The sequence below is a fragment of the Prionailurus viverrinus genome, chromosome B1 (assembly GCF_022837055.1).
Source record: "Prionailurus viverrinus isolate Anna chromosome B1, UM_Priviv_1.0, whole genome shotgun sequence".
Classification (NCBI taxonomy): Eukaryota; Metazoa; Chordata; class Mammalia; order Carnivora; family Felidae; genus Prionailurus; species Prionailurus viverrinus.
Window position 1 is genome coordinate 68,847,493 of NC_062564.1, and position 11,889 is coordinate 68,859,381.

Sequence of the window (11,889 nt, forward strand, 5' to 3'; positions counted from 1 at the left end):
CCTAATAAAATTTCTGCCAAGCTACAAATGTAAATATTCAAAAATTTCTCATTTATTAGGAGACCTCTAAACCCAAACTTCTCTAAGCCTACATGTATTACTGAAGAGGACACACTCACCGAGTCCTGAACATGAGGGCAGGGTCCATGTTAACTGAAGCCATTCGGCCAACATGACGAATTTCTTTTGCAATCATCCTTAGCTTCTCAAAATTGACTAGCCCATCAACTTTTGAGTCATTTCCTGTAATTGGCAAAGAAGAAAAAGGGAATCCTATCACATTCATTTATCGTGTGCTTCCACAAGTGAAGACAGAAAATCTACTTTATACTTACCTTCATGAAGGAATGTGAGATCCTTCTTGATAACTGGGAATAGAGGGATTATGGGAGGCTGCAGGTTTTGACTGTTGAGGACATTGCGATATTTTGCCATGTTTCTGGAGGGATCAAACAAGTCTTGGAGATCTTGAAACAGCTTTTCGTATTTATTGGGAAGTTTTTCCCAGGTGGTTCGTAGTCTTGCCACTGGTGCCAAATTTAGGCCACTGAAAGGAAAAAAAGGAAATTAAATGACTCATTCTTACGAAACAAAGAAAGTAAAAATAGCATATTGTTTATAAACGTATAATACCTCTGTGTTTATGCTGTATATACATAGCAATTTATGGGATTCATAAGAAACTACTAATAATTCTGGATAATGAGAATTGAAGACAGAAGCAGGGTCAGGGCCAAGGGTTATTACCCTTCAGACCCTTCTAGTCTGTTTATTATGGACAAACAACTGGAATGTGAAGTATCATGAGGGCAGCATCTGTTTTGCAGCTCTGCTTCCATGCACAGAGAAGCGCTTGGCACATAGGAGGCTGGTGATAAAACAGACTGGCCAAGTATCCTACAGGAATAAAATAAAAGTCCTAACAGTAATGACAATACGATCAAACTCCTAGTGAGAGACAATGATTCATAATCACCGTGAATAGCAATATTGCTAATTGTTTCAGTTTGTAGTGTCTTCCGGCCTCAGTATAAGCACTTACACGGGAAGAAAATGAAAATGAACATTTAGTGGGCATCTGCCTTGTGCCGGCTGATAGAAGTCCACATACATAATATCATTGAACCTACTTGATCCTTCTTTGGGGCACTGTTCCTTTATGAGAAATAAACTGATGTCTAGAGAAATTAAAATAATTTGCCCTAAGTCGCAGAACTAAAAAAAGTAGTGAATATAGCTTTTCTGGGCTCTACATGTAGCTCACCAGAGACTTTAAATTAAGAATCATTGGATTCCGAGAAAAGGACTTGTTCAATATGATTCAATCAAAAGCTACTACACTTATAGAAATTATACGGTGTTCCTGGACTGATGTGTATTTTTGATCTGCAAACTGAATTGAATCTTAGGACCTGTATGCTCGCTTACCTGATGATTGCAAACATTGAGTTAAAATTCTTGCATTCCCTGCAGTGTAGTGCTATCTTGATGAAATGCTTAATGATCTTCATCCTCTTCAGCTGGTTTGTCTCTCTCAGAATTTCAGATGCTACCCAAAATGTTTCTTGGTTAATTACTTCTTCAAATTTCTTCAGGTTGGCACAGCTGGTTTTTGATTTGAGTTTAAATAAATCATCTATGTATTCAGTAGGTTCAATGTTACGGAAAAGTTCAAAATTCCGCATAGAGAGCTGTGTGGCCACTTCAACAGTACTGAGCTGCAGGAGGGAAATTTGACTCTCCCTCAACAGCTCCTGAGCATCTTCATCTGAACAAAGAGTTTCTGTCTCCATGTTGTTTTTCAAGTAATACCTGTGAAAAACACACAATTCTAAGCCTAAGCAGCAGTCTCATGACATTACTTGAAAGAATGATGCTACTTTGTAGACAACATTTGCAAGAACAGACTGTGAGTGATGGAAGAATTCTCTTGTACAAGGACAGAGAATTCAGCTGCTGCCCCAGTCACCAGCTCATAGAATCACCTATCAGGAAGTCACTGATGGGAGCTAATAAATCACATGTCATTTCATTTGTACCAGTTGTCATGTATTTTTCTCCTGCCCTTCCCTGATTTCCAGATCATTTTATGAATTTTTGCTAAAAGTGACAGAAAATAGCTCAATTTTTTTTTTAATTTTTTTTTTCCAACGTTTACTTATTTTTGGGACAGAGAGAGACAGAGCATGAACGGGGGAGGGGCAGAGAGAGGGAGACACAGAATCGGAAACAGGCTCCAGGCTCCGAGCCATCAGCCCAGAGCCTGACGCGGGGCTCAAACTCACAGACCGCGAGATCGTGACCTGGCTGAAGTCGGACGCTTAACCGACTGCGCCACCCAGGCGCCCAAAATAGCTCAATTTAAAATTTCAGTTTAAATAAGAAAACAGGCTCTAAGGAAGGCAGAAGAGATCAGACACAGGTCATCACCCTGTTTTCCCAGAGAGTCTGTAACTATTAATAGGTAAACGTGATCCAATTTGAACCAACTTATTCAAATACCAAAGAAACCTATAAGATATTCCCTTCTATCTGATACTATGAGTACAATAATGCCAAAATAGATTTTTTTTATGTTTATTTATTTGGGGGGAGGGGGAGGAGCAAGGGGCAGAGAGAGAGAGGGAGACACAGAACCTGAAGCAGGCTCCAGGCTCTGAGCTGTCAGCAAAGAGTCTGATGCAGGGCTCGAACTAATGAACCACGAGATCATGACCTGAGCCGAAGTCGGACGCTTAACCTACTGAGCCACCCAGGCGCCCTGATCTTTAACTTTTAAATATCTGGTTTTCACAAAAACCCTACAAGTAAGTGGGGCAGGTATTATTCTTGTCGGATGAGGAAACAGAGGCTCCCAAATATTAATGAGTAGTTACTATCAGTGGCAGAGATGAGAACTCATTATTACTCCTTTCTCTTTGTAAACAACTTGTTGAAAATAGAATCCAGATGTTTGCCCTGTGGGGTTGTTTTTTTGGTTTAGTAGACAGATGTTTTCCTAAGCCAAATTCCATAAAGACAGAAGCAGAATGAGCCCAGTGGGAGTCTTGCCAAACTGGCCTTTTGCATCTTTCACCAAAGCGACCATGACGGAAAACACATACCTTGAGGCCTTTACATCCACAGATTGAACATTCCCAGTTTTGATTACTCATGAAGCCCATGACATGTATTCATATATAATTTTCTTGACTGTGAGCCATGAATCTGCACCTCAATGGAGATTTGTAGAACTCCATCATGGTTACAGATATAGCAATGTGCCTTCAAATGATAATGAGAAAAACTGATCTCCTAAAACAACAGTAACTGCTGGTGTCAGGGTTGGAAATAAAGTAAAAGTGAAGAAGAGTAATAACGTTGTAGTTGATAGCAAGAAAAAGGAAGTTTTGAATGAATTAAATCAGATTTATACTATGGAAAATTCAAGTACAAAAAGAACACTCCATCCAGCAAGAAAAAAAGAAAAAATTTGATTTATGAAACTCCTTAATATTCAGTGAGTGCAGAATCTAGTCTTTAAATTAGAGCCAAAAGGTAACTGCTTTTTCAACTTTCACTAATTTGTGGTTTGAGGACACACATTACATATTATCAAGGGAAATTCAGGAGACTGACAAAATCAGGTACAATGTTACCCTGCAGTAATATGTGATAGAAGCACTTATTGCAGCAGGAGACCAAGCTCTGAAGCAACCAAAAGTTTGTTCTAGAGCGAGGTATTTTTCATAGTGTAGCACACAATAAAAGGCAGCATTAGCCAGCCACATGGTCATTGATATCTCCATCTAAACAATTGCAGCTCCTAGAAAAGTTGAGTAGGCAGGAGCAATTGACAACAGAATATGATTTAAAAACATGTTTGTGAATGTACACATCCAGGAAAGAGAATCAGTGTTAGCTCTGTGACTTCACCAGCCTGGTGTCCTACAGCCAGTGTAAGAAGTGACTGCTTGTGCCCTGACAGCCAATAACAATATTCAGGTCACAGTGCCCTCCTTTTCAAAAGGGTCTTAAGAGATCCTTGTGAGGGTCAGCAGTCTACTGGGTACATTTCCTTTGATTCACCAATTCTTGGAGAACGGGATAAGTCTTCTTTCTCGTTTGCAGGGGTATTACTCATTTTAAAAACCCTTTGAAAGTGTTCATCTCTTAGACTTTGGTGTGGGTTTGAAGAGGGGTTAAAGAAATCCAATAGGACAGATATATTGTATACCTTCCACTCAGCTGAATTCTATCAGCAAGTTTGGAAAGCTGATCTGGGAGTCTTCTTTGTTTGATTACACCCTCAGGTGTGACAGAGACCTCACACAGCGAATACTGATCCGGGGTGGCAGTCACAGCAAACTCCCTGATGGCCTGAATGACTACTTCCTTTGCTGTGGTGTCCTTACTGATCATGATGTATCGGCTTTGCTGATCAGCTTTAAAAACCCTTAACACTTGATCTGGCAAGTCTGGGGGAAAGAAAAGCCATATGTAAGTGGAAAGGATTTTAGCATATGGTAATACAATTAAGTGAAGTAATCAGGAAAACCTCCCTAGAAAAGATAAATGCTAAACTTGCATCTCTCCCTCATTACAATCCTTCTTCAAAGATTCTATAAGTCAACATACTGATCTGCTGCATGAACATATTTTTCCCCACAGACACCTGAATGATCCACAAATACAAACATCAGTACACAGCAGCAGCACATAAAATTCTCAGGTTGGTAGCAAAAAAGGGAAAAATTTAAATCTAAAGTTCATCTTTATTCTATTGAAAATCCCATTAAGCTAATCTAATATATTCCTCTTACTCTATTTATTTAACATGACCTAGTAATAACCGGCATGGTATGTGTTATTATTATGAAAGAGAAAACACGTTCAGAGATTAATTTGCCCAGGATCCTATCAAATTAGTCTGAAGAATAAGAAAGAACTGATTCCAGTGGTTTGAAATTTAAGGCTCATTCTGACTTGGAGCATTTGACACAATCCACGCCAAACCAAGAGCATACAGCATTACCATATGTTAGAAGACAAGAGATTACTACAAGAAAACAAAAGCAGCACAGGCGATGCTCACCAGGAGTAGTACTGAAGTCTAAAATGCGATGATGTGACTGCAATAAATCGGGATTACTGGAGGACAAGGTTCCACTGACGGGCAATGCCGTTGGGATGTGCTTGGTCTGCCTTAATCCTACTATGCTGTCATCCTGAGACTGACCAATCCCAATATCACTGAACAAAGAGAAAAATTAGAGAATAAATGATCCACAAGTAAAAAGTTATAACTCATCAATATATAATAGACACAGACCATAAATAAAACATATTTGGATAAGACAGCTCATTTAAAGGTACCATTAATAAATTTGGTTGAAAATTCAGTAGCAACTACTGCTTAAGTGTATCTAACTCAACTTATTTTGCTGTTTCTTAAGCATATGTCCCTCTAAAACCTATGCCTCTTTCAGTAGACAAAGAATAATAGTACTCTCTCAGTATTTTCAAGAAAAGATAAGCTCTAGTTACTCCTGGAAATAGATTTAAGAATAAGCACATTAAAAAGAGTGTATTTAGTCTCACTCGACTGGTGATTTATGTATCAGAATGATAAATTATTTTATAATCTGATCTTTAAGAACTGAAGAAACGGAGTGAAACAGAGGAGAAAAATCCAAACTGTCCTAATTTCATTCTCCAGTGTTTCAGAGAAATAAATGAGATCACTATGGAGTCAAATGTAAAGAAACCCTGACACCGGGATTGTTTCTTAATTATACAAAGCATAAAAAAGCAGGGGTCCATGGTAATATTTCTTAGCATCAAAGAAGAGGCAAAGGAAATTAATGACTCATTTTTTATTTTTAGTTCTCTACTCAAAATTTCTAGTTAGACATTTAAATTCCCAGAGAAATACTCCTTATTACTGATAGCTACAAACTGATTTACCTTTATAAAACGTGTTACTGTGGACAATTCTTAAAAACATGATTTAATAACATTTAAAAATTTCTAGACTTGAAGGGCACACTATTTCCAAAAAAGACTTTAAAATTAAAATAATAAACATGGACACATACAAAACAACTAGATCATCAGCAAATGGTTATAGTTCTAATTTCTAGAAATTAGAAATGAAGAGAAAGAAAACTCTTTGGTTGGGTGTCCAAGGTGACATAAATAAAATTAAGACATTTAGCATCAGTTAGGTTCTCAGAAATTAGAGCCTGATCATAATACCTACTATCTTTAATGGCTATGATAATTAAAAAATATATATAATAGCATTCTTTATTTTGTGGGGGGGGGGTGGAAATTATAAAGTTAAAGAAACAAGGATAAGATATTTCTTTTAAAGTCGCCAACAATTAAAGACGATTTTAGTGTAAATTCTTCCAAATTCATAGGTAAGTCCGTGACAAAATCCAATTTCCATTTAAACACATATAGGCATGCACATAAAGATGAGAAATATTAATGTTCTGTGAAACATTAAAACTTTCACATTAGTAGAATTTCATTTCTCAACCACATAAAACCATCTTTACTGCCAAAAGTATCAGATTATAATCCATGACATAAGACAACTATTATGGGCTCGGGCCAAAGATACAGAGCCAACTGGGTCACAGTGGCCACAAATGGCTAAAAACACTAGAGCTGCCTTCTTAAGAAATGTTTCTCAGCAACATTTTAACACCTAAAATGAAGATCTAATAACTCTTGCCTATATATCTGTTATCCACAGACATGAGGATACTCTCTTGGATTGGAACTACTTTATAGTTAAGACTTAATTCAGACAAGTCCCTCTCTGAGCATATCTATTGTTCGACCTCTCCAACTCTTCTCATGGTTACTGAAACTGTTTTTTAGCCTTTGTTGGTTTTATAGTCTATTGACTTATTCTCTCTTTTCTCAGTATTCATCACTCTTTCTCTACTTACCTGACAACCAGATCTGACTCCTATAATCCTCTTGCCTCACCCTTTTCTTCTCACCCTATTCACATCCCTCTCCCATACCTATCCTTGCCAGTTTGCCACCATCCAGCATCATAACTTCTGTAATACTGACAGTGTTAGGGGTGGGGAGGGAGGGACACGGCATATCTAGAAAATCTGCCTGATTGGCTAGTTTAATGGCCTTGTTAAAAAAAAAAAAAATCTTTGTAAAAATCTTTGATTTCTAGGAGAGCAAAATTTAAGTAGTAACTAGTATTAAGTCTATCATACCATAAAATAGATCCTACAGTTTACTGAGCCTACTTTAAAAAAAAAATTTTTAATGTTTATTTTTGAGAAAGAGGGAGAAAGAGACACAGCACAAGTAGGGGGAGGGGCAGAGAGAGAGGGAGATACAGAATCTGAAGCAGGCTCTACGCTCGGAGCTGTCAGCCCAGAGCCTGATGCAGGGCTTGAACTTGTGAACCTCGAGATCATGACCTGAGCCGAAGTCAGACACTTAACCAACTGAGCCACCCGGGTGCCCCAAGCCTGCTTTTAAATATAATTCTTTCATTTCAGTTGCATTATATACATGAATTATTTCAAATAATTTTTACAATAAAATACTTAAAATGAGACATACATTTCCTTTTAGGTTTACTTATTTCAAGAGAGACAGAGACAGTGCAAGTGGGAGAGGGGCAGAGACAGAGGGAGAGAGAGAGAATCCCAAGCAGGCTTCACTCTAGCTCGACTTGGGGCTTGAATTCACAAACCTGTGAGCTCATGACCTGAGCCAAAACCAAGACTCAGACACCAGCTTACATTTTCTTAAATACAAATTAAGATGTTTCCTCAGTGTTTAAAAACCAACACATCTTATTATCTTCTTTTCCCTTCTCTAGCTTTTGAGTATCTTTTTAAATACATATAAAACAAAATTATACATAATATTCTCATACTGTGTTCCTTGCCAATGTCTTGTAGTGTGGATGGCTTATATCCCAGTTCTTCCATGTCACATTTCTATTAATACTTGCCAGGGTCATGCTGACTTTTATTTGACTTTTTTTTAAGGTTCATGGTCCAATATGACTGTCAGATTGTGTTGTTGTTATTATTGTGCTGCTAATAATTCTACATTTAAGTAATTCTTTTTGCCCATTTTATATTAAAATTTTTATCAAGAATGGTCATTTTAAAAATCAATTTCTATTTTCTGTAATGCTAACGGGCTTAATCCATCATTTATTTAAAAATTACTCAATATAAACATGCTCTCAAGTCTATAAATAAATCATCATACTCATTGCTTATCCTTAGGACTCTATTGTAGAAGTCTTTTTAAACTGATACAAAACCACCAGTTATTATATTCAGTGGGGACAACACAAGTTTGACTCTCCCATCAATACTATATTTGGACCATATCTCTCCAATCTGTAGATAAAAATTTTTATCTGAAATGGAATTTAAGAAATGTTTGATGTAGTTCTGAATATCTACTGTTCCTCTAGAAGAGCCATTCAATTATCAAAGAAAGAAAATACCTACATGTTTTGCAACTTATCTATCATTGTAGCTTGAGGAATATGTAATAAATGCATTTGGTACATCAATGTTATTTAACATTAAAAAAAAAAAAACAACTTTGGCTAATGGTAATTGAATTTTATAAAAGATCTCTAGACTAAGAAGGAGCTAAAATGAAGAAATAACCAAGCAAACAGGCAAACAAACAAGACTAAAAAAGTGTGACACCTATAACTTTGTCTAGTCTGAGCTCCTGGGATAAATAAGCAGCCAAGAAGAGATTCAACAATATACCTGACATTCTGACTGTCCAGGCAACTGGAAGGAAGGAAAGGAGTTCTGTGCTTGGTTGGTGATATCTTGGAAACAGTTAAATAAATGAAAACAGAGAGGAAAAAAAGAAAATGGCAAGGATGAATAGTAGCAACCAAAAGAAGCAATGATTTGGTTGACAAACGGCAGACAGTGATGGTCGACAAGATATCCAGAAACAAAGAAATGTAGCAAAAACAACTCCAAACCATGGGTGAAACATGAGCAAACACACATGCTTATTATTATTTTTTTTTAAGTACAAATGATTAAAAAAAAAAAAAACAAAAAAAACGAGGAGATGCTAAACTATCTCTAATAAAGCTTGGGTTGGGCAAGTAAGTGGCAAACATATGAGATTAAAATCATTACTAATATTGCTTCTAAGACAGGTCAGCCATAAAACCTGAGAACATGCGTAAACATCAATTATATCACTACCTTTGCATATCATTTTAACACAATAAAATAACACACAGAAAATTCATACACTTACTTATATGGTTTCTGTGGCAAGATACTGATCCGAGTCTTGTCAAGTATCTTTTTTAGCTTGTTTCTTCCTCCAACAGTGTTAGCTTTACTTTTTTTATTTACTTTTTCAAGTCCTATCACCTGTTCTACATCTACAGCGAGATCTGGAATGGAGTAGCGACTGGCCTTTTTGATGTCTCCAATTTTAGGAAGGTGAGGGGCACCATTTCTTTTCTCTTCTGACAATCTTGTTAGCAGTTCTTTAAATACTAAAATGGAAATAAACACCATAAAACACCCATTATAATAAATCCAAACAATTCAAAGGAAATTGTAGGACTCAGGAACAGGTGACAAGTGTTCAACTATCAAAACTGTAATCCCAGGGAAAAATACTACTCCAATGAATGACCACAAGAATCTTCTTTGTTGTGTTGCTCTGTCACTTCCATTCACACTAAGTTAAATACACTCTTTAAATCTTTAGGTATTTAAAAATAATAGGTATTTAAACACTTATCAATAAAAATAATCTTTATGGTCCTCAAGTTAGATTTTTAGATCTACATACATGCTTACATAATTATCTGCATCTATGCATTTTACTGTAAATATTTTGATTCTTATATTTGAAATATTACTTATAAAAATGACTTTTTTCATGATTAAGACATAAACGTGGGGAAAAAAAAGACCAAAAGTAGACAGATTAAAGTATGCAAAAATACTTACCAAATAGATTGGTTTTCACAGTGATTGATAAATGTGTGTTATTTCTGAGAATTTCCATGGCTTTTGACAGCTGAATATTTTCAAAGTTTTGCCCATTTACTTCTAATATCTAAAAAATAAAATTATGAAATTCATTTCAGTATCCCAACTGATTGAAGAAAAAAGGCACCAATAATCACTCTTCAGTTTGGATTTAGAAATATACCTGATCCCCTCGTTTCAAGCCTGCTTCGGTTGCTTTGCTACCTGAATCTACACTGTCAACAAAGATTCCAAATCCCTTCTCTGAGCCACCAAGTAAGATAAAAGGCAAAGGAGCTTCTCGGGATGGTTTTGTTAATGTCATCAATCTTCTTTTTGCTTTAGCCGCACATGCAATATTTAACAGCCTTAGATGTCCGCCCATTTTCTATAAAAGTTCAGAAAGAGTGGTTTCAAAAATAGGCTGAGTTAAATGAACTTAAAATTGATGACTTTTTTTTCATCAAAAATATTACCTCTCTTTCCAGGTTATTTTCAAATTCTTCTAGAAATCGAGTCATCGCAGGATCTCCTTCAAAGTCATTGAAGTGATTATTCACCCACAATAATACTACCCGTGTAACCTGAAAAATCAATGGTTTTAGCAGGTTTTCTTCTTTTTAGTGCTAAAAATCCGCAATTAAAGTCATTTCAAAAAAGATACTGAACAATTTACTTAATAACAATGGACAAAATAAACAACAAAAACCCTCACAGCAAGGATTTTATTCATAAGAAAATGACCTTCTGCAATTATGTATATTTATATTATGAGTATAGACTTTTTGTTGTTTTGCTAAGAAGGATTTTGAATCTGTGAAAGATAGTAATTAACTTCTTCTATCTTGTTTACTCTCAAAATATATTTGAAACAGGTCATAATAAAAACAAAGCTATAATAAAACCAAAATAAATTAATATAAGACAAAAGAAGACAGAAACTAAAAAATAACAGTAGAGGGCAGAAGAGACAAAAGGAATGAATAATATTAAGCCTAGAAAGATCTATAAGGGAAAAAGTTATAAAAAGGAAGGAGCTAGCTGGAAGTTATTGGGAATTACATCTTACTTGCTAACATTAAGATTCAGGAGGCTTTTAACACTGCCAATTCTTCAGGAAAAATGAGTAGACTTTTCTTAAACTGCACATGTGTTTTCACAGAGCCCTACACCTCCTTTATACAGACCAACAAACACACACACACACACACACACACACACACACACACACACACGCACACACAGTTACAGACTATTTGTGATGTACCCAGCAAGAGGATTGTGACATTCATTAGACTATAAGTTCCATGTGCACAACTTTATCTGTTATGTTCTCAGGACATCCTTAAGACTTATTACAAGTCTTAGCATAAAGTGAATTCTCAACAAAATCTCACTAAATGGAGTATAACTGAAACTTTATAAAAGTACTTGTTTTATTTATGTTTTATTTTCTAAATTTTAAATAACATACATTTTCCACAGATTTTTTTTTCAAACATCTTAACCTCTAATCAAACCATCTCCCCTTTTAATCAAAGTGAGAAAATTAAGCACATTATTCTAGCAGTAGAGAAACAAAGGTGATGGTATATAGTTAATTTTTAACTACAGTTAAATACTGTTTATAGTTAGTATACACTCAGGAGTCAAGCCTTGATATTTATATTAATTTTTGGTCATTTACGATCACTATTGTCCATTTTTCAAATTTTGGAAACCCTGATCACATCTCCCTTGAAACATATCTAACACCAACCTTTTAATAAAATTAAAATTCTGCAGCTGAGAAGCCAAGTTAAAAGTCTTAGTAGCCTATTACAGGTTAGAAAACTAAGATTCAGGGGCATCTGGGTGGCTCAGTTGGTTAAGG

At 35.8% G+C, this 11,889-nt stretch overlaps 1 protein-coding gene across 9 annotated transcripts in view; it reads right to left on the bottom strand.

The window, feature by feature from the left end:
• Positions 1-11,889, bottom strand: part of RAPGEF2 (Rap guanine nucleotide exchange factor 2) — a 249,602-nt gene that overhangs the window by 13,976 nt on the left and 223,737 nt on the right. For all 9 annotated transcript variants that reach the window (XM_047855792.1, XM_047855793.1, XM_047855794.1 and 6 more), the window contains 9 exons: positions 10,493-10,600; positions 10,201-10,404; positions 9,996-10,104; positions 9,286-9,532; positions 5,075-5,232; positions 4,217-4,457; positions 1,429-1,812; positions 336-547; positions 120-243 (listed from right to left, as the gene is read on the bottom strand). In XM_047855792.1, coding sequence (XP_047711748.1) covers positions 120-243; positions 336-547; positions 1,429-1,812; positions 4,217-4,457; positions 5,075-5,232; positions 9,286-9,532; positions 9,996-10,104; positions 10,201-10,404; positions 10,493-10,600 — 1,787 coding nt within the window. The remainder of the gene's footprint in view (positions 1-119; positions 244-335; positions 548-1,428; positions 1,813-4,216; positions 4,458-5,074; positions 5,233-9,285; positions 9,533-9,995; positions 10,105-10,200; positions 10,405-10,492; positions 10,601-11,889) is intronic.